This window comes from Carcharodon carcharias, chromosome 14, assembly GCF_017639515.1.
Source record: "Carcharodon carcharias isolate sCarCar2 chromosome 14, sCarCar2.pri, whole genome shotgun sequence".
NCBI classification, from domain to species: Eukaryota; Metazoa; Chordata; class Chondrichthyes; order Lamniformes; family Lamnidae; genus Carcharodon; species Carcharodon carcharias.
Window position 1 is genome coordinate 124,789,023 of NC_054480.1, and position 22,975 is coordinate 124,811,997.

Below are 22,975 nucleotides of genomic sequence, written 5' to 3' on the forward strand. Positions count from 1 at the left end.
AAGAAATAACCCTTGAATTGAGATGCGCCTTTTATGCTGTAAAGTATCAAATCATTCTATACAGTGAATTATTTTCAAGTACAGTGACTGGTATTTCAGTAAACAGTAGCTCTTCTGCAACATCCCACAAGCAGCACTGAGACAAAAGATTCAGGGGAGTCACCCTTGAAGCAAATGCTTATGACCGCCTCCTCCCAAACACACAACAATCCACATGTACTAACGTAGTTGAATTTCCGTTGTCGTAAATGTTTTGATCATGATCATTTGTATTGTATGAATTGTAGAGATAAACAAACGTAATGAATTTTGGGGCTGATGGTTGAAGGATTATTTGGGTCAGGACACCAGCAGAACTCTGCTATCCTCCTTTGAGCTGTGCCGCAGGATTTTATATACCGAGGGTCTCAGTTGAATTCACATTTGAGGGTGATACCTCTGCCAGTGCAGCATGACTCACGACTGCACTGGAAAATAAGTATCGCTCTGTACCTCAAGATTGTTTATGTGTTGCTCTAAATCCTTAGATCCTCTTAACCAACAAAAACCCATAAATCTCAGCCCTGAAAATTTCAATTGATCCCAGCACTCAGTGTATTGCAAAACTCGAATACTTACCTTGGAGTTTGGGAACTGCAGTTCCCGGCCAGCCTCGGGCTTCCGGCTGGGAGCTGGCCACACATGCGCAGTTTGAGTCTTTTGCCATTTTCCTGTCTCCTGCACGTGCACCAGCTGGGAGATGGCACACACGCACAGTTCATTGATTTCACACAGGCGCTGGCTTGGAAATGGGCGCACATGCTCAGTTGGTGTCTTTTTTAAAATTCATTCTTGGAACGTGGGCATTGCTGGCTGGCCCAGCATTTATTGCCCATCCCTAATTGCCCTCAAGAAGGTGGTGGTGAGCTGCTTTCTGGAATCGCTACAATCCATGTGGTGTAGGTACACCCACAGTGCTGTTAGAGAGGGATTTCCAGGATTTTGACCCAGCGATAGTGAAGGAACGGCGATATGTTTCCAAGTCAGGATGGTGAGTGACTTGGAGTGGAACTTCCAGGTGATGGTGTTCCCATCTATCTGCTGCCCTTGTCCTTCTAGATGGTACTGGTTGTGGGTTTGGAAGGTGCTGTTTAAGGAGCCTTGGGGAATTCCTGCAGTGATTCTTGTAGATGGTACACACTGCTGCCACTGTGTGTCGGTGATGGAGGGTGTGGATGTGGTGCCAATCAAGTGAGCTGCTTTGTCCTGGATGGTGTCAAGCTTCTTGAGTGTTGTGGGAGTTGCACTCATCGAGGCAATTGGGGAGTACTCCATCACACTCCTGACTTGTGCCTTGTAGATGGTGGGCAGGCTTTGGGGAGTCAGGAGGTGAGTTACTAGTCGCACAATTCCTAGACTCTGACCTGCTCTTGTAGCCACAGTATTTATACGGCTAGTCCAGTTCAGTTTCTGGTCAATGGTAACCCCCTAGGATGTTCATATTGGGGGATCCAGTGATGGTAATGCCATTGAACATCAAGGGGTAATGGTTGGATTCTGTCTTGTTGGAGATGGTCATTGCCTGGCACTTGTGTGGCGTGAATGTTACTTGCCACTTGTCAGCCCAAGCCTGGATATTGTCCAGGTCTTGCTGCATTTGGTCATGGACTGCTTCAGAATCTGAGGAGTCGTGAATAGTGCTGAACATTGTGCAATTAGCCGCGAACATCCCCACTTCTGACCTTATGATGGAAGGAAGGTCATTGATGAAGCAGCTGAAGATGATTGGGCCGAGGACACTTCCCTGAGGAACTCCTGCAGTGATGTCCTGGAGCTGAGATGACTGAACACAAAAAACACAACCATCTTCCTTTGTGCTAGGTATGACTCCAACCAGCGGAGAGTTTTTGCCCAATTCCCATTGACTCCAGTTTTGCTACACTCGGTCAAATGCTGCCTTGATATCAAGGGCAATCACTCTCACCATGGGAGTTCAGCTCTTTTGTCCATGTTTAAACCAAGGCTGTAATGAGGTCAGGAGCTGAGTGGCCCTGGCAGAACCCAAACTGGGCGCCGGTGAGCAGGTTATTGCTACGCAAGTGCTGCTTGATAGCACTGTTGATGACCCCTTCCATTACTTTACTGATGATTGAGAGTAGACTGATGGGGTGGTAATTGACCAGGTTGGATTTGTCCTGCTTTTTATGTGCAGGACAAACCTGGGCAATTTTCCACGTAGCTGGGTAGACGCCAGTGTTGTAGCTGTACTGGAACAGCTTGGTTAGGAGCACGGCACGTACTGGAGCACAAGTCTTCAGTACTATTACCGGAATGTTGTCAGGGCCTGTAGCCTTTGCAGTATCCAGTGCCTTCAGCCGATTCTTGATATCACTTGGAGTGAATCGAATCGGCTGAGGACTGGCATGTGATGCTGAAGACCTCTAGAGGAGGCCAAGATGGATCATCCATTCGACACTTCCGGCTGAAGATTGTAGCAAATGCTTCAGTCTTATCTTTTGCTCTGATGTGCTGGGCTCCCCCATCATTGAGGATAGGGATATTTGTGGAGCCTCCTCCTCCAGTGAGTTGTTTAATTGTCCACCACCATTCACGCCTGGATGTGGCAGGACTGCAGAGCTTAGATCTGATCTGCCGGTTGTCGGATCGCTTAGTCTTGTCTATTACTTGCTGTTTATGCTGTTTGGCACGCAAGTCGTCCTGTGTTACAGCTTCACCAGGTTGACACCTCATTTTTAGCTGTGCCTGGTGCTGTTCCTGGCATGCCCTCCTGCACTCTTCATTGAACCAGGGTTGATCCCCTGGCTTGATGGTAATGGTAGAGTGAGGGATATGCTGGACCATGAGGTTACAGATTGTGTTTGAGTACAATTATGCTGCTGCTGATGGCCACAGCACCTCATGGATGCACAGTCTTGAGTTGCTAGATCTATTCGATATCTGTCCCATTTAGCATGGTGGTGGTGTCACACAACACGATGGAGGATACCCTCAACGTTAAGGCAGGACATCGTCTCCACAGCAACTGTGCGGTGATCACTCCTTCCGATACTGTCGTGGGCAGATGCATCTGCGGCAGGCAGGTTAGTGAGGATGAGGTCAAGTATGTTTTTCCCTCTTGTTGGTTCCCCCACCACATGCCGCAGATCCAATCTAGCAGCTATGTCATTTAGGACTCAGCCAGCTCAGTCAGTAGTGGTGCTATCGAGCCACTCTTGGTGATGGATATTGAAGTCCCCCACCCAGGGTACATTCTGCGGCCTTGCCACCCTCAGTGCTTCCTCCAAGTTGTGCTCAACATGGAGGAGCACTGATTCATCAGCTGAGGGAGGGTGGTACGTGGTAATCAGCAGGTGGTTTCCTTTTACATCATCAGGCTGAGAACTGACCATGTGCACATGAACAGTTCATTTCTTTTATGTCTTTAGGCTGGGAACTGGTCCTGCGCACCTGTGCAAAACAAAAAGTGAAACAGCACGCATCTGCAGGTTAAGTGACCTGAAGAGGAGTGTTATTGCAGAGAAGGCACAGCAGGACACGGAGAAGGTCACAACGAGAGGTCCCAAACAAGGGAGTGTGACAGAAACAGATCCCAGAAGACAGTCTTAGGTAAAGGACAAGGATGGAGATCAGGAAGAGATCTGTTATGCAAAGCTGAGCAAAAGGAACAGAGCAATTGACTCCGAATCAGATGAGTGCTGCAGGGATCAAACCTGAAGCAAAGTGAGCTCGAAAAAAGCCCTGAAGATCCAAGAAGGCAGCTGAAGGTTGGAGATTCCAATGGCAAAGGTATCCCTTGGAGCAGTGGTGTTCTGCTTGGCACAACCGAAGATCTGAAAGTGTGCTTGAAAGGTGAAATTTGAGCGCCCGCGGAGATCCAGGGGAAAGGAATCTCAGAAAGCAAGATTAAAACCCTGGAGGTGAATTCTTGTTAAAGCTGTCTGAGTGGGAGTGACTTTTGGGAGAGAATTCCAAGGCAAATTCTTCAATGTGGAGACTGGAAACTCTTGTGTAAAAGACAGTTTCAGTGAGATGGGTTTGCTTATGGTGTGACAAGCTTCTGGGTGGGCTGCTGAGAAATCTATAGAATCTGCTTTGGTCGCATCTGTATTTACTTTGGAGTGTGGTGTGTATGTCCACAGTTCACCTGTTGGTTCACATGCACCACATACTTAGCCTGAATATTAGAGTATAAGATAGGTAAGGTAAATTTGTTTTAACTTTCTGAATTTGTACGTGTCTGTAAAGATATAGCTGGGGTGATGGAATCGTGAATATTTGAATCATTTTCTTCTGTTTGCTTTGAGATCTTTCCAACCTTTCTGTCTGGTGTAGTATAGTTCATTTTTCTTTTTTAATAAATGTTTATTCTGTGTTACAAGTTCATCAGCAGACTCCTGTGAATTTGCTCAGTAACTTACCTCCAGGAAGCTGGTCCCAAACAAGGGGGTGGGACAGTGACAGGTCCCAGAAGACAGTCCTCGGTAAAGGACAAGAATGGAGGTCAGAAATCGATCCTGTTAAACAAAGTTGAGAGAAAGGAGCAGAGCAATTGACTCTGAATCAGAGAGTGAGCGCTGCAGGAAGCAGTAAAAAAATACATATGATCTATCAAGCCAGGTTTCATTCTGGAATCTGACTCATCCAGTACTATCAGCTGGGATCATAACAACAGCCTTTTGGGGAAAGTTTCCTAAGAGCTTTAAATACAAGAACACAAGAATTAGGAGGAGTAGCAGGCCACTCAGCCCCCAGAGCAATAAGATCATGGCTGATTTGACTGTGGCCTCAGCTCCACTTTCCTGTCTGCCCCCCCAACAACCCTCGACTTCCTTGTCAATCAAAAATATATCTCCACCACATCCTAATCTTAAATCAAGCTAATGATTGCAAAGTATATTACATGGAATTTACAGAAACAGATTATTTGGCCAACAGATCCATGTTGTTTATGCTCCACGTCCTTCCTCATTTAGATCTAACAACGTATCATTCTATTTCCCTTCTCTCTCATATGTTTATCTAGCTTGCCCTCAAGTACATGCTGTTCAGCTCAACTATGTGACAGTGAGTCCCCATCCTTATCATTCTGTAGGTAAGGAAGTTTCTCCAGGATATTTTATATTTATGGCGGTTATTTCTGGTCTCCCTTGCAAGTAGAAATATCTTCTGCCGAACCCTTTCAACATCTGAAGACCTCAAATCAGGTTAGCTCCCTGAACCGCAAATCAGGTTGCCAATCAGGCCAGCCCCTCCAGGCCACCAATCAGGTCACCCCCTCAGACAGTCTTTAAAAATGACATTCAAAGACAATATTCCCTTAAATTACAACATGAAGGTGTGACTGATTTGGATATGTCAACATTTTTCTTGCACCATACAATCCCTTCTACAACTATTTACATCCAACTCCGCTTGAAAAGGAATCAATGTACATAGAACCCAGGGTCCATATCGAACAACTCTCTGGAGGAATGCAATAAGTTACAGCTTCCCTAAAGACCTCTCTTGATACAGATGCAATGTCCTACATTCCTCAGTGCCTACCAGGTAAACACTATAGCAGCTGGAAGAATTTTAGGTGGCATTGTCTTTTCTGATGCCTGGCTGATTGCAGGGAACCACATGCTGTTTACTCAGTTGAACCCATCCTTTCCTGTGCCTATTTATAGATCTAGCTGCTGCAGAGCCCATAGCACAGCTCACGTGAAAATGTGGTTCAGATCGAGGAAGTCCTGTTGAGGGAGCAGGCTGTAGCAACCACTTAACCCTTTAGGCACTGCAGGGTCATGTATGCAGAAGAGCAACAAAGTCATGGCTAGAATGATGTTGCACTCTGTCTGACTTTAAGTTATCAATATAACAGAATATAAAAGCCAATGAAATGCTGAATAATTAAAAAGGTGTTTCCATAGAATAAGAGCCTTCACTTTACAACAAAATGGCAAGCACCATTCCATATTTTCTCTAAAAAAAGAGCAATAAGATATCTACTGTATTTGTAGAGTTACTGCTTACTCAGCTGGATAAGGATCACTCACTGTGTAATTGTTTATGCAATGAGAGTGACCCCTTACCCTGAGTAAACAGTGACTCTGTACAGTTACCCAGCAGGGTAACTGTGTAACTCTACAGTCACTTTATTCAGCGTAAGGACTGTGTAGCAAAGTTTGAAATTTACAGCAATTACTTGTCAATATTATGCAGCAGATTTTTTTGAAGTTGGAAAGTTGTCAGCTCTCAAAAGATTGAAACTGCAGCCACTGCAGGAGTCAGTGTAAAGTTTAAAACTCCTGTGACAGCCATGTATTTTGTTGTCAGAAAGAACAAGTGCAAATTCTCCCAAGTCAGACAAAAGCTTACATTTGCAACCTGGAGGACTGAAATCAATTGCTACAAAATACAGTAGAGCCCAAGTCCTTTTGCTTAACACTGAAGTCAATTTGATGTTGGGTAAGTGGGGTGCGTGTGAACAAGGAGACAAGTGAGGACTATAGCTTACACGAGTTATTTGAGAGTTCCAAGCAAGCAATGTCAGGACTATGCTGGACAATTAGGCACTCTCGACACACTTGCCATATCTGAAAGTGAACAAAATAACACAAAGGGAACATTGATGCAGGGGAGAAAAGTAACCCAGGGAAAGAATCAAGGGGAAAAGGAGTTGTTCAAATGTGGAGGATTGCTTCCTACTCCCACACTTTTCCTGCATTTCATACAGCTGTATTCGGTTTCTGTCCACTGTTAATGTGGCATTGTGTTGACCATTTCTCTCCCAGGATCTGCTTGTGTTTATTCCCAGTGGGCACTGCATCGCGGTATTGATATATTGGCCGTGAAGACAGTGCAGTGAGGATTCATCAGAATAATATCTGGGCTAACAGGGTTAAACTACGTGGACTGAATGCATAGACTAGGGCTTGTATCCCCTCAAGTATAGAAGATTGAGTGGTGATCTAATTGAGGTGCTTAAAATAATTAAATGATTAGATAGTGTAGACAGAAACTAGAAATTCCTACTTCTGGTGTGGGAGTGGGGTGGTGAGGGGAAGGGTGCACAACTTTAAAATTTGAGCAGGCCATTATTCAGGGGTGATGCTGAGAAGCATATCTACACAGACAGGGTTGCGGAACTCTCCCTGCAAAAAGCTATTGAGGCTGGGGTCAGTTGAAAGTTTTAAAACTGTCACTGATGTTTTTTTATTAGGCAAAGATATTAAGGGTTATGGAAGCAAGTCAGGTAAATGGAGTTAAGTTGCAGATCAGGCATGATCTAATTGAAGAGCAGAACTGGTTCGGGGGTCTAAGTGCGTTACTTCTGTTCCCATATTCCAGTGTGTAATTGTACAATAAACATGTGGTGTGATTATATCACTGATTTTCTTTGGGTAGCAAACCCTGTCTTTCAAAGGCTAGAATAGTGAGTCGCTGGGACTCTCTCTTGCCAGGAGATCCCCTGGCATTACAGCACTCTTGCCAGGGAATCCCCAGCATGTTAATATGACCAGGACATCTCTTGGTGTGTGCTAGTATTGTTAGAGATTTCTGTAAGCATGTCAATATTTCCAGGGGCCATATATAAAAACTTGATAACTATGGGTAAGTATTTGCTTTGCACTTTTGAGTGTTGTGTTTACTTACCTGTTCCCATGCCTCTATTAATCTAATTGATCATTCATTTGCTTACACAACAGACAGCTACCTATATAATTGTCATTGCACTCCATGAAGCAATTCATTGTGTAAAGTGCTTTATGCAATTCTAATGCTAGGATAAGACAGCCTATAGAAATTGAATAATTCCTTAATCCTAAACCATCAACTGCAATAACTTGCCAAAGAAATTTGAAGTTGAGGATTTTTTTTCCTAAGTGGAATTGTAATGCTGGGTTATTTTGTGATGTTCTAAGTGCAACTTATTGTCCAGGAAGATTCAAGGCTCAGGGTTCCAACTTTACTTAGAAGGGAATGCAGAGCTGTCCTCATGCACCTGTTGCCCTTGTCCTTCCAAGTGGTGGGGTTCATGGATTCGGGAGATGTTGCTGAAGCAGCTTTGGCAGGTTGATGCAATGGATCCTCTAGATAGTATACGCGATGGTGCTGGACGGAGTAGATCTTTAAGGCAGTGGATGGGGCGCTGGTGCCTTTGTTCTAGATGGTGTTGGGGTTCTTGAATGTTTTTGGGGCTACACCCACCCAGACCATTACACTCTTGATTTGTGCCTTTTAGGTGGTGAAGGCACTTTGGGTAGTCACAATATATGAGTCACTAGCAAATGAATACCCAACCTCTGACCTGCTGCAGTAGCCCCATGTAATTTATGCGGCTGTCCACTGAAGATTCTGATCAATGGTGACTCCCAGGAGGTTGATGGTGGGTAATGGTAATAACACTAAAACTAAGTTGTATTAAACTGCTGTTGTATCAACAGAAAGAAGTACTATAGGTGTTCCTACACTTCATGGACTGTAGCGGTTCAAGAAGACGGCTCAACGCCAACTTCCCAAGGGCTATTTGGGATGGGTAATAAAAGCTGGCCTTGTCTGCGCCATTCACATTCCAAGAATGAATAAAATAAAAAATGCCTCGAAATGTTTTACTATGTTATAGGTACAAAATAAATACAAGTTGGTGTCAAGGGAAGGTGGTTATTTATGGTCTCATCTGTTGAGGTTAGTCATTGTTTGATACTTCTGCAGTGCAGATATTATTTGCTATTTATCATCCTTAACCAGGTCGAGTGTTAATACGATAGAATTTTCTCTCTACCTTTAAAAACATTTCCAATATCCATATTTTTGATAAACCTCTGGTCACCCCAACTCTTTCACCAGGGTTTCATGCATTTTATTATTTCTTTTCTTTATTTTCCCCCCTACTGTTAACATAACTTACCGAACAAGAACTCTCTTCAGCAACTGTTGGTCACCGTCTGAGTACCCAGGCCAATCTCTCTGGATCTCCTTGTATGCAAAGTCTTTCAATGTAAAAGTGCCATCCTTTACATTCAGGTTAGCCACCTGCAACACAGCCAGGACATAACTCATCACTGCTCATAACTGCAGTCTCCAAATTAGGAGGTAAACTGTTCAATGCGATGTGGGAGATCAAATCCAAGGGACACAAATTAAGAGCCTGTAAGGTAGGAGTAAGCAGAGTAGACAGGGGAACGTTTTCACCCAAAGGAGGGTAGAGTGAGTCATAAGTTATCAGGGAAGGATATTAGAGCAGGCAGCACCAAGACACAATGAATGGGTTTGTGTTGAGGGAAGTTATTGAGGAACATGGTGGAAGGATAGGTAAGGTGAAGTTGGGATTGAGAGTGGATGGGGTTAGATATCTGAGCAGGAAATAGGCAGATGCAGTTAGAGAGAAGGGCAGATGAGGTAATCAATTGAAAAAGGTTGTTCAATTTAGCATTCTTTTCATTTTTTAAGGTTCTAGGAGTTGGGAGAGGAGGCGGGGCATGAAGCAAAGGGAAAGGAGGAATGTTTCCTGCTGAATATAGGTGGTTAATTTGACCACCCCATAATACTCTAAACATGAGAAATAGGAGTAGACCATATGCCCCTTGAACCAGCCCAGCCATTCACTAAGGCCATGGCTGACTTTCCTTCAACTCTACCCTCCTGTCCTTTCCCCAAATCCCTTGACTCAATTGATAAATCACTGCTGGTTTAATAATTGAATTGAGGAGCATCTGGAGGAGGAGACATCGCAAACCACCAGGGTTACGGGGCCAATTGCTTTTTAAACAATCAGCAAGGACTCTTGTAAAAATCCACAAACTTGTTCACTCTGAATCTCTGTCACCAAATCCTGGCCTTTCTGAGCGTGTCTCTCTCTTCCTCTGTGCACACCTCCCTCCCTTTATGCATATTATACAGACACCAATTTGCATAATACCGACTTCATTTGAAGAAATATATGTATTTACATAGCACCTTATCAAGTTGCTGAAAAACACCACAAATATTTCCAAGTTTGAAATGCATTCATTGTCGTTAAATCCAATTTACACACAACATATCTTGAATAGCAATGAGATCAATGGAAGTATTGAATAAAGGAGGATTGTTGCCCAGGACAGAGAAACATCTCTCCAAACAGCGTGCCGTGGAATCTTTAGCATCCAGCTGAACATGCACTTAAGGAGCCATACCTTCTGAGCTCCAGGGCGTCATATTTGAGGGGTGCCCCAGGGATGTGCTGAGGAAACCCTCTTAGACTCACACAGCAATTGTCCGGAAGTGCACATTTCCCTTGGACAATTGTCTTGCACTGGGAACCATCCGAAAATGCAATTTAAATTGCAAACTTCAAATGAGTTACATCAGTAGTTACTCAGAAAAAGTTAGAAGAATTAAAACCACTTCTAACTTTGGGGTAACTATTACACAGATCCAGATCGACCTCCCACAGGGTCCTCCCAAACCCCTCAGGGGACCCTCCGCACCCCCCGCAACCCCATGGGACACCCTATCCTTCCCCCCCAACCCCCCAGGGTCTCCCTTAATCCCCGACTAATCACGCTCCAAGGGAGTCCCGCATGGGAACTCTTCCCCCACTACCTGCATGAGGACACCCCTGATGTGACGTGACCCCACCACCCCGAGGGCTAACCCACCTCCCAGTCTCTCCTCTTCTCCACCCCCAGTTAGAGGCCCGAGCAAGCCTCCCCCCAATCCGAGGCCTGAGCTGACTTCACCCCTCACCCCCCCGGCCTGTCCCGAGCCCCCCAACCAAACTCGACCAAGGTTCCCCTCGCCCCCCACCACGAGTTCCAACCCGACAGCCCCCACCCCCGCCTTGGGATTTGGATCCTACCTTATACATTAACCTTCTCCTAGCATGTCAAGAACCTTTAAATTTACCTGGTTTACAGCAGTTAGTGCTGTAAAGAAGGGCGAGGGGTTTTACTTTCCTTTAACTACAGCCTTTTGACGTTTGGTTCCAGGGATGTGCTGCATTGCCCAGATCTCACCCTGCCTGAGTTGGAAGGTTGGGCAAGATAGGATCGAAAAAAAATTTAAGATTTAAAAAAAAGGGAGTGGCAATCTGACTCTGATTGACCCTCCGAGGAAGTTCAGGCCCAATATCTTATCCAAAGTCAACAACTCCTTAAATACAGGATTTGTCAGGGGACTGGGGGGGATACTCTATCTGACTCTGTACCTACCCTGGGAGTGTTTGATGGGGACAGTGTAGTGGGAGCTTTACTCTGTATCTAACCAATGCTGTACCTGTCCTGGGAGTGTTTGATGGGGACAGTGTAGAGGGAGCTTTACTCTGTATCTAACCAATGCTGTACCTACCCTGGGAGTGTTTGATGAGGACAGTGTAGTGGGAGCTTTACTCTGATTCTAACCCCGTGCTGTACCTGTCCTGGGAATGTTTGATGAGCCACTGTACGGGGTAGCTTCCTCGCAGCCTCGCAAATTTTTTTCTCCTATTCCTAACTGAATCTGTTTTCACCACACTCTCAAGCAGTGAATTCCAGATGCTAACAATTGCTACATAACAAAGCTTTTCCTCACGTCACCTTTGGTCCTTTTGTCATTCATCTTTAATCGGTGTTCTCTGGTTCTCATCACTTCTGCCAACGAGAACCGTTTCTCCCCATCTACTCTGTCCAGACCCCTCATGATTTTGAACACCTATCAAATCTCGACATTTTCTCAGCCACAGGTTCGCCAATCTATCCATCTGACTGAAGCCTCTCATCCCTGGAACCACTCTTGTTAATTTTTCCTGTACCCCCCTCTAATGCTTTTACATCCTTTCTAAATCATGATGCCTAGAACTGGAAAAAGTACTCCAGTTGAGGCCAAACCAGTGTTTTAAACATGTTCACCATAATCTCCTTGCTTTTGAACTCTATATCCCTCTGTTTATAAAGCCCAGGATCCCATACACCTTATTAACTGCTTTCTCAACCTGCCCTGCCACCTTCAATGGTTTGTGCACATATACCCACTGGTCCCTGTGTTCCTGTACCTCCTTTAGAATTAACCCTTTAGTTTATATTGCATCTTATTGTTCTTCATCCCAAAATGTATCATTTAACACACTGCTGCATTAAATTTCATCTGTCACATATCCGCCCATTCTACCAGCCTGTCTATGGCCTCTTGAAGGCTATCACTATCCTCCTGACAATTCACAATACCTCCAAGTTTGTTGCTGAAAATGGAGACATGTTGCCAAAGCTTTTCATCTTGCACTCATCCAGACAAACACAAGAATGCCCAATTTCAAACTATCACAATTTATGCAACAGGAGAAAAGGGTGCTCATTGGATCGCAAGTTGACTCTGATTGTCCAAAGAGCTGCCACGGAGAAAGCAATGGGGAACTATAGTGTTCCCAAAATTCTGGATAATTCAAAAAAGATGCAAGGCTTGAACATATTCTTTTTGTTTGCAGAGAACGGATCCCTGTGTATGAATGCATGTCCATGTACTTCCAAGTTTTGTGTTACCTGCAAATTTTCAAATTGTGCCCTATACACCCAGGTCTAGGTCATTAATATAGATCAAGAAACGCAGTGGACCTAATACTGATTCCTGGGGAGTCCCACTGTATACCTTCTAACTTTGCTGACTGTTATGTGGCACTCCACCAAACATCAACTGGAGTACTCTCAAAAACCCTCTATCACCTCATCAATCAGTTAGTTAAACATGATTTGCCCTAACAAATCTGAAATGGCTTTCCTTAATTAATCCACACTTGCCCAAGTGACTGTTAACTTTGTCCCAGATTACCGTTTCTAAAAGCTTTTCCATCACAGAGGCTAAACGGACTGGTTGCTAGTTGCCAGGCTTATTTCTACACTCTTTTTTGAATAAGGGCGTAACATTTGCATTCTCCAGTCCTCCGGCATCTGTATCTGAGGATGATCAGGAGATTATAGCCAGTGCCTCTACAATTTCACCCCTTACTTCCCTCACTATCCTCAGATGCATCTGATCCAGTCCTGGTGACTTATCAACTTTAAGTAAAGCCAGCCTTTTTAATACCTCCTCTTTATCAACTTTTAGCCCATCCAGTGGCTCAACTACCTCCTCTTTCACTATGACTGTGCAGCATCATCTTCCTTGGTAAGTCTATCATTATCCTCCTTACAATTCGCATTATTTCCAAGATTGAATATTGCTGAAAAGGGAAACATGATGCATTCATCAGGACAAATGTAAGAATGTCAAATTTCAAATGATAAACAGAAGTACTCATTTAGTACCTCTGCCTCAATATGTAATCCCCTTTTTGGTCCCTAATTGGCCCCACTCCTCCTTTTAACACATTTTTACTATTTATATACTAATTGAAGACTTTGGATTTCCTTTTATGCTGGCTGCCAGTATCTTCTCATATTCTTTGCTTTTATTTTTCTTCACTTTCCCTTTTAACTTACTATAGTCAGCCTGCTTCTCACTTGCAATATCAACTTGACATATGTCATATGCACCCTTTTCCTGCTTCATCCTATTTTCGATCTCTTTCATTCATCCAGGAAACTCTGGCATTGTTTTCCCTACCTTTTCACCTTGTGGGACTGAATCTTGTACTCGAACCATCACCTCCTTAAAAGCAGCACACTGTTCCATTATAGTTTTGCCTGCCATCTTTGACTCCAATTTACCTGTGCCAGATCAGTCTTCACCCCATTGAAATTAGCCCTCCTCCAATTAATTATTCTCATTCAGAATTGCACCTTGCACGTTTCCATCACTAACCTAAATCTTATGATACTATAATCCCATTATTCAAAAAGGAAGGAGACAGAAAGCAGGAAACTACAGGCCAGTTATCTTACCATCTGTCATATGGAAAATGTTAGAAGCTATTATTAAAGAAGCTATAGTAGGGCACTTGGGTAAAGTTCAAGGTAGCCAGGCAGAGTCAACATGGTTTTGTGAAAGGGACATCATGTTTAACCAACTTATTGGAGTTCTTTGAGGAAGTAACATGTGCTGTGGATAAAGGAGAACCGGTGGATGTACTGTACTTAGATTTCCAGAAGGCCTTTGATAAAGTGCCACATCAAAGGTTATTGTGGAAAATAAAAGCTTATGGTATAGGGGGTAACATATTGGCATGGATAGAAGATTGACTAGCTAAGAGGAAGCAGAGAATAAGCATAAATGGGTCTTTTTCAGGTTGGCAAGCTGTAATGAGTGGTGTGCCACAGGGATCAGTGCTGGGACCTCAGCTGTTTACAATTTATATAATGACTTCGGTGAAGGGACGGATGGGATGGTTGCCAAATTTGCTGATGACAAAGATAAGCAGGAAAGTAATTTGTGAAGAGGACATAAGGAGCCTACAAAAAGATATAGATAGGTTAAGTGAGTGGGCAAAGATCTGGCAAATGGAGTATAATGTTGGAAAATGTGAAATTGTACATTTTGGCAGGAAGAATAAAAGATAGGCATATTATCTAAATGGTGAGAGATTTCAGAGCTCTGAGGTACAGAGGGATCTGAGTGTCTTAGTGCCTGAATCGCAAAAGGCTAATATGCAGGTACAGCAAGTAATTAGGAAAGCTAATAGAATATTATCATTTATTGTGAGAGGAATTGAATACAAGAGTAGGGAGGTTATGCTCCAGTTATATCACAGTGAGACCACATTTGGAGTACTATGTACAGTATTGATCACCTTACTTAAGAGAGGATGTTAATGTGTTGGAAGCAGTTCAGAGAGGGTTTACTAAACTAATACCTGGAATGGGTGGGTTGTCTTACGAGGAAAGGTTGGACAGGCTAGGCTTGTGTCTACTGGAGTTCATAAGTGTAAGAGGAGACTTGATTGAAACATATAGGATCCTGAGGGGCCTTGACAGAGTAGATGTGGAGAGGATGTTTGCTCTTTTAAACATAGAAAATAGGAGCAGGGATAGGCCCTTCGAGCCTTGCTTTGCCATTCAATATGATCATGACATGTGTTTCTCGCGTGTCGGTGCAGACTCGATGGGCCGAAGGGCCTCTTCTGCACTGTGAGATTCTGTGACTGATCCTCTATCTCAACTCTATACTGCACTCTCCCCTTGGCCCTTGACGCCTTTAGAGTTCAGAAATCTACCTACTTCCTTCTTATGGGAGAATCTAGAGGTTACTGTTTAAAAATAAGGGGTCACTCATTTCATTGGAGATGAGGTGAAATTTCTTCTCTCAGAAGGTCGTGAGTTTTGGAACTCTGTTTTCATTCATTCATAGGATACGGATTTCACTGGCTGGTCCAGCATTTATTGCCCATCCCTAGTTGCCCTTGAGAAGGTGGTAGTGAGCTGCCTTCTTGAACCGCTGTAGGTGCACCCACAGTGCTGTTAGGAAGGGAGTTCCAGGATTTTGACCCAGCGACAGTGAAGGAACAGCGATATATTTCAAGTCAGGATGGTGAACGACTTGGAGGGGAACTTCCAGGTGGTGCTGTTCCTATTTATCTGCTGCCCTTGTCCTCCATGGTGGTAGTGGTCATGGGTTTGGAAGGTGCTGTCTAAGGAGCCTTGGGGAATTCCTACAGTGCATCTTATAGATGGTACACACTGCTGCCACTGTGCGTCGGTGGTGGAGGGACTGCATGTTTGTGCATGTGGCGCCAGTAAGGCGGACTGCTTTGTCCTGGACAGGGTTCAACATCTTCAGTGTTGCAGGAGTTGCACTCACTCAGGCAAGTGGAGTATTCCATCAGATTCCTGACTTGTGCCTATTGGATGGTGGACAGGCTTTGGGGAGTCAGGACGGGAGTTACTCGTTGCATGATTCCTAGCCTCTGACTTGCTCTTGTAGCGACAGTATTTATATGGCTAGTCCAGTTCAGTCGCTGGCCAATGGTAACCCCCAGGGTGTTTCAGTGATGGTAATGCCATTGAACATCAAGGGGCAATGGTTGGATTCTCTTTTGTTGGAGATGGTCATTGCCTGGCACTTGTGTGGCACGAACGTTACTTGCCACTTGTCAGCCCAACCCTGGATATTGTTCAGGTCTTGCTGCATTTGGACGTGGACTGCTGCAGTATCTGAGAAGTCACAAACGGTGCTGAACATTGTGCAATCGTCAGCGGGCATCCCCACTTCTGACCTTATGATGGAAGGAAGGTCATTGATGAAGCAGCTGAAGATGATTGGGCCGAGGACACTACCCTGAGGAACTCCTGCAGTGATGTCCTGGAACTGAGATGATTGACCTCCAACAACGACAACCGTCTTCCTTTGTGCTAGGTATGACTCCAACCAATGGAGAGTTTTTCCTGATTTCCATTGACTCCAGTTTTGCTAGGGTTCCTTGATGCCACACCCGGTCAAATGCTGCCTTGATGTCAAGGACAGTCTCTCACCGCACATTGGGAGTTCAGCTCTTTTGTCCATGTTTGAACCAAGGTTGTGACTTAGGAGCTGAGTCACCATGCAGAACCCAAACTGGGCATCAGCGAGCAGGTTATTGCTAAGTAAGTGCCGCTTGATAGCACTGTTGATGACCCCTTCCATTACTTTACTGATGATCAAGAGTAGACTGATGGGGCGGTAATTGGCTGGGTTGGGTTTGTCCTGCTTTTTGTGTACAGGACATACCTGGGCAATTTTCCACATAGCCGGGTAGATGCCAGTGTTGTAGCTATACTGGAACAGCTTGGCTGGGGATGTGGCAAGTTCTGCAGCACAAGTCTTCAGGACTATTGCCGGAATATTGTCAGGGCCCATAGACTTTGCAGTATTTAGTGCCTTCAGCTGTTTCTTGATATCACGTGGAGTGAATTGAATTGGCTGAAGACTGGCATCTGTGATGCTGGGGACCTCCGGAAGGAGGCCGAGATGGATCATCCACTCGGTACTTCTGACTGAAGATTGTAGCAAATGCTTCAGCCTCATCTTTTACACTGATGTGCTGGGCTCCTTCATCATTGAGGATGGGGATATTTGTGAAGCCACCTCCTCCATTGAGTTCTTAATTTGTCCACCACATTCATGACTGGATGTAGCAAACTGCAGAGCTTAGGTCTGATCTGTTGATTGTGGGATTGCTTAGTCCTATCACTTGCTGCTCATGCTGTTTGTCACACAAGTAGTCCTGTGTCATAGCTTCACCAGGTTGACACCTCATTTTTAGCTACACCTGGTGCTGCTCCTGGCATGCCCTCCTGCACTCTTCATTGAACTAAGGTTGATTTCCTGGCTTGATGGTAATAGTAGAGGGGAGGGGATATGCTGAGCCATGGGGTTACAGATTGTGTTTGAGTACCATTCTGCTGCTTCTGATGGCCTACAGTGCCTCATGGATGCCCAGTCTTGAGTTGCCATATCTGTTCAACATCTATCCCATTTAGCACGGTGGTGGTGCCACACATGATGGAGGATATCCTCAATGTGAAGGCGGGACTTCGCCTCCACAATGACTGTACGGTGGTCACTCCAAACGATACTGTCATGGACAGAAGCATCTCTGGCAGGCAGGTCGGTGAGGATGATGAGGTCATGTAAGTTTGTCCCTCCTGTTGGTTCCCTTACCGCCTGCTGCAGACCCAGTCTAGCACCTATGTCATTTAGGAATTGGCCAGCTCAGTCAGTCATGGTGCTACCGAGCCACTCTTGGTGATGGACATTGAAGTCCCCCACCCAGAGAATATTCTGCGCCCTTGCCATCCTCAGTGCTTCCTCCAAGTGATGTTCAATATGGAGGAACACTGATTCATCAGCTGAAGGAGGGCGGTATGTGGTAATCGGCAGGAGGTTTCCTTGCCCATGTTTGACCTGATGGTATGAGACTTCATGGGGTCCGGAGTGGATGTTGAGGACTCCCAGGGCAACTCCCTCCCGACTGTATGCCACTGTGCCGCTACCTCTGCTTGGCCTATCCTGCCGGTGGGACAGAACATACCCAGGGATGGTGATGGTGGAGTCTGGGACATTATCTGTCAGGTATGATTCCTTGAGGATGACGATGTGAGGCTGTTGCTTGACTAGTCTGTGAGACAGCTCTCCCAGTTTTGGCACTAGCCCCAAGATGTTAGTAAGGAGGACTTTGCAAGGTCAACAGATGGTCTGTTGTGTCTTTGTAGCAGTTTGTTACAACTGAGTAGCTTGCTAGGCCTTTTCAGAGCACATTTAAGAGTCAACCACATTGCTGTGGGTCTGGAGCCAGGCCAGATAAGGACAACAGATTTCCTTCCCTAAAGGACATTTGTGAACCAGATGGGTTTTTACAACGATCAACAATGGTTTAATGGTCATCACTGGACTGTTAATTCCAGATTTTTACTGAATTCAAATTCTATCTGTTTCCATTAGGGTTTGAACCCAGGTCCCGAGAGCATTACCCTGGTTCTCTGGATTATTAGCCCAGCGACAATACCACTACGCCATCGGCTCCCCCTTTCTTACTGAAAAAGCAGCGGAAGCGGAGTCTTTGAATATTTTTAAGGCATAGATGGATAGATTCCTGGTAAGCAAGGGGGTGATAGGTTACTGGAGGTAGGTGGGATGCAGATTTGAGGTTACTATCTGAGCAGCCATGATCTTATTAAAGGGGCCGAAATACCTTCTCCTGCTCCTTGTTTGTACGTTCGTATAATAGCATCTCAGCTCCAAAAATCAGATTTTATCCATATCTGATACAACAAACCAAACCATGAACCTGAAGCTAAAACCAACTTCAATGGCTGCACCTCGAGTCTGCTGAACTTGCAGCAGGGAGCGAATCATTCACAAAATCATCAGCAACAGATCATGGTCAAAGAATAAACTCCTTTACTGTGAATTTTAATGATTCTTATTGCTTCCTGACTTTTAGCATTAATTCCAACTAAAATCCCTCAGGGTATGAGTGAATTGTCTAGCTTGTACACAGATCTGGATTACAGAATTACAATAATTGACAAAAGAACTAAACGTGAGATAGCATTTTCTTTGCGAGTTATGATCAGGAACTCAAGGGTGGTGGAAGCAGATTCAATAGTAACTTTCGAAAGGAAAAAAATACAGGGGAGAGAGCAGCAGAGTGGGGTTAATTGGTTATCTCTTTCAAAGTGCTGGGACATGCCTGAAGGCCTGCTCCTGTATTGCCATTTGATGGTTCTCGGTGCCAAAGTACAGTGGAGTTAGGATGCAGAGAAAAGCTCCCTCTAATTTGCCTCAATTCCAAGTTTCAGAGACAGCCTTTCACTGCTCTGTACTGTGACATTCTCAACACTAGCTATGCTGTGGCTTCTCTGTGAGGTTGTCAATTGGACAAGGCTTGTTAGGCTAGGGGACAAGAAGAAACGTTCAACATGTTAACTGGCTGTATTTAAACCTGAGTACACTGAGGAAATTGATAGCCTCTCTCCTACTGCATTGCTTAGCCTTGCTTATGTTAGTTTATTTTCTGAAGTTGCTTGGACATTTAGAGAGCTCGCTACCTGCTGCAGGAGATTTTCCAATGAGTCCTTATCCTGCTGGCTGATTCCATCCTTCTGCAATCGAAGAATTAACTCTGGTTTCTTGTAAGGCTTCAGAGCCAGTAAGTGGATGACACGGTCTCGATAGGGCAGATGGGAAACATTGCTGACGTATTTCTTCATTGTATTTGCTAGGTTCACTGGTGTCGGTCGCCTCCGTTGGGGCACAGCATCAGGGATACCGGGGGCCGGTTTACGGAGCACCCTTTTAGCTGAAAGTAGAAGAGAAACCAAATTAAAGGAGCCAGGCAGCCAGCACGCAATAACCCCACCAGACCCCAATATGGCAGTTTTACGACAGAAATATTAACATATGTTAGCCCCTTATGTTGACAAACCTGCTGCGTGCATCCAAATTAAACTCTACTCATTAAACAGGCAGCACCATAACTCCACAGGACAAATGCCAACATAACTGTTACACGGTGGGCTGGCACCAACCGCAATGCACATTGTACTGAGACTGGCTATTAAACTATAGTCATGCCACTGTAAGTCTTAATGGCACTAGGAAAAAGATTGAATGTAGAAGACTGTTGGGGCAAGAACTCACCTGTACAGAAATGCAGACAACCAATATGAGTAATTTGAGACATGTGGTGAGTTTAATGTGCAAGGGAGGAATGGATGACTTTGGAACTAGAATTCCCAAAACTCTCCACCACTTGGAATTTCCTCGCCTCGTGTCTGGGTTTGTTGTAGAATAATTGATAGAGACCAATCGCTTTAATTAGTCAACAACTCCATTATTGTTGTATCATGTTATTGGATGATGGACAATGGACTTCATTAGTTCAACAATTCCTGGGTTCCTGTGTATTCAGTAGCCCAAATGCTGGTTGGAGAAGGGAGGAAACAAAAACTAACGAGACCCAAGATTTGACTGAAATTAAAAACATTGGAGCCATATTAAAAGCATAAAATCTTTACTTTAACCCCAGTCCCAATGATGGAGAAATTGGGGGATGGGGAAATTTGGATTGACCTACTGAAGGGGGTGATGGTTAGACTTAGAATGCTGAGTCACGGTACTGTCAGAGTACAGCATGTGGGAGATGTGTCAACTTGCACCAGGAAGAGAAGTAGAGAAACAGCCTATGTAGAAGATAGTGTGCTTTGTTACATGATGGTTGTCATGGTCACTGGCCAAGTCACTAAATATCTTTCAATCTGCCCTCTTGTGATTTGTGCAAAACTAGATCTGAATTATTCCAAGTACACATCTGCCTTTTATATTTTACCAGATGAAGGAGAAACACAACAGCAACTGTGCTTAAAATAGAGACTGCTCCTCTTGCAACATCAAGCCCTTCTCATCAATTCCCACAGACCAATAAAGAAGTTCCTTAAAACGGGATTCTGGATAAATAATAGGATGTTGATCAAAATGTCATTGCTCAGGTGAAAGGCCATAGAACCTGGAAGTTTCCAGAGTGATGCACTGGGCGGGGGGTGGGGGAGAATAAATCAGGCAGACTACTTGTTCTTTCTCACATTCAGTAAGCTCCGCTGAGAAGCATATGTGAATGTTAGGTGAGTTTCTTTCTGCTCCTCCCTCCCCCAAATCAACTCATCGTCCACAGGCAATGAGCACTGGCAAAGAATGTAAATGACACAAAGTATCAGGTGGTGACTGATCAAGCAGAAGAAGAACTAGGAATGAGAAGAGGGAGGCAGGAGGAAGCACGACATGGATTCTGACCATTTGCTTCCTATTGAGCCAATCACTGTTTCACCTTTGATCTCATAAATTTTCTACTTTAGCCACAAATCTCTCCGAGGACCTTTAGGAATGTATGTTCTGAAAGTCTACCAAAGATCTTTCTGTCATGGCAAATCGAATATTTAGAGATCTAGAGAGGGCTTTAAACTAAATAGGGGGGTGGCTGAGGGAGGGTTCTGGAGACGGGATACGTTGGCTAACAAAGCAAAAGGATGTGGCAGCCTTGCAGGGCAGCTATTTAGGTAATGATGCCCAGAGTGTGACAGGAAGGGACAGAGTGTACAAACATTAAAAAACAGCAGCAAATAGCGTCAAGGGGGAAAAATGGTAAAAAGGCAAAATTAATGGCTCTTTACTTAAATGCACATAGTATTCAGAACAAAAGTTAATTAGCGGCACAAATAGATGAATTTAGCATTCAGTTTGAGAATGAGAAACTTGGGTTGGAAACAACTGTGCTAAACTTAAATAAGGGTAATTACCCTTATTTAAGGGAATGAGGGCAGAATTGGCTGGAGTGGTCTGGGAAAGGAGTTTATCAGAAAAGACGGTTGATGAACAATGGCAGACATTTAAGAAAATAATTCATGACTCACAACAAAGATATACCCCAGTGAGAAAAGAGGATTCTAGGAAGGGGTTAAACCAAACATGGTTAACCAAGTTAAGGATAGTACCAAACTGAAAGAAAAAACATTCAACGTGGCAAAGATTAGTGGTAAGCCAGAGGATTGGGAAAGTTTTAAAAACCAACAAAAGATGACCAAAAAAAAAGTGGGAGAAAATAAACTTTGAGGGTAAACTAGCAAGTAATATATAAACAGACAGTAAGAGCTTCTTTAAATGTATAAAAAGGAAGAGAGAGGCCAAAGTGAACATAGAGAATGAGGCTGGGAAATAATTATGGGGAACCAGGAAATAGCAGAGAAGTTGAATAAATACTTTGCATCTGTCTTCACAGTAGAAGACACTAAAAGCGGAAAAGGGTGGGGAGGGTGAGGAAATAAATACGATAACTATCACTGGAGAAAAAGTATTAAGGAAACTAATGGGGATAAAGGCTTGGAACTCCCCTGGACCTGATTGGTTACATCCTAGGATATTAAAGGAAGTAGCTACACAAATAGTGGATGCACTGGTAGTAATCTTCGAAGAATCTTAGATTCTGCAAAAGTCCCAGAAGATTGGAAAACTGCCAATGTAACACCCTTATTCAAAAAAGGAGGGAGACATGTTTGATATTGCTCCTGTGAAACGCCTTGGGGTGCTTTAAAATGGTGAAGGCATTACATAAATGGGAGTAGCTGTTGTTGAAGCTATCTGTGCAACTTGTAAAGAATAAAAAAGCTTGGACACTCAAATCAAGTGGACGGGGTCAGCATTGATGGTCCTCTGTGCCTTATTCAAAAAAGGGAGGAAACAAAAAACAAGTAACTATAAGCCAGTTAGCTTAACATCTGTCACTGGGAAAATGTTAGAGTCTATTATAAAGGATGTAATAGGAGAGCATTTAGAATTATATAAGCTAATCAGAGTAAGCATGGCTTCATGAAGGGGAAATCATGCCTAGCAAATTTATTAGAATTCTTTGCGGTGGTAACAAAAAGGATAGATAAAGGAGAACCAGTAGATGTAATATATTTGGATTTCCAAAAGGCGTTCAATAAGTTACCGCACATAAGGCTACTTAATAAGAAAAGAGCCCATGGCGTTGGGGTAGTATATTAGCACGGACAGAGGATTGGTTAACTAATAGAAGACAGAGAGTTAGGATAAGGGGGGCATCTTCAGGATGGCAACTTGTAACTAGTGAAGT

At 44.1% G+C, this 22,975-nt stretch overlaps 1 protein-coding gene across 2 annotated transcripts in view; it reads right to left on the minus strand.

Moving 5' to 3' along the window:
* Nucleotides 1-22,975, minus strand: part of ell (elongation factor RNA polymerase II) — a 145,070-nt gene that overhangs the window by 23,364 nt on the left and 98,731 nt on the right. For both annotated transcript variants that reach the window (XM_041204544.1, XM_041204543.1), the window contains exons 5-6: nt 19,398-19,648; nt 8,894-9,018 (exon numbers count right to left, since the gene is read on the minus strand). In XM_041204544.1, the coding sequence (XP_041060478.1) occupies nt 8,894-9,018; nt 19,398-19,648 (376 nt within the window). The remainder of the gene's footprint in view (nt 1-8,893; nt 9,019-19,397; nt 19,649-22,975) is intronic.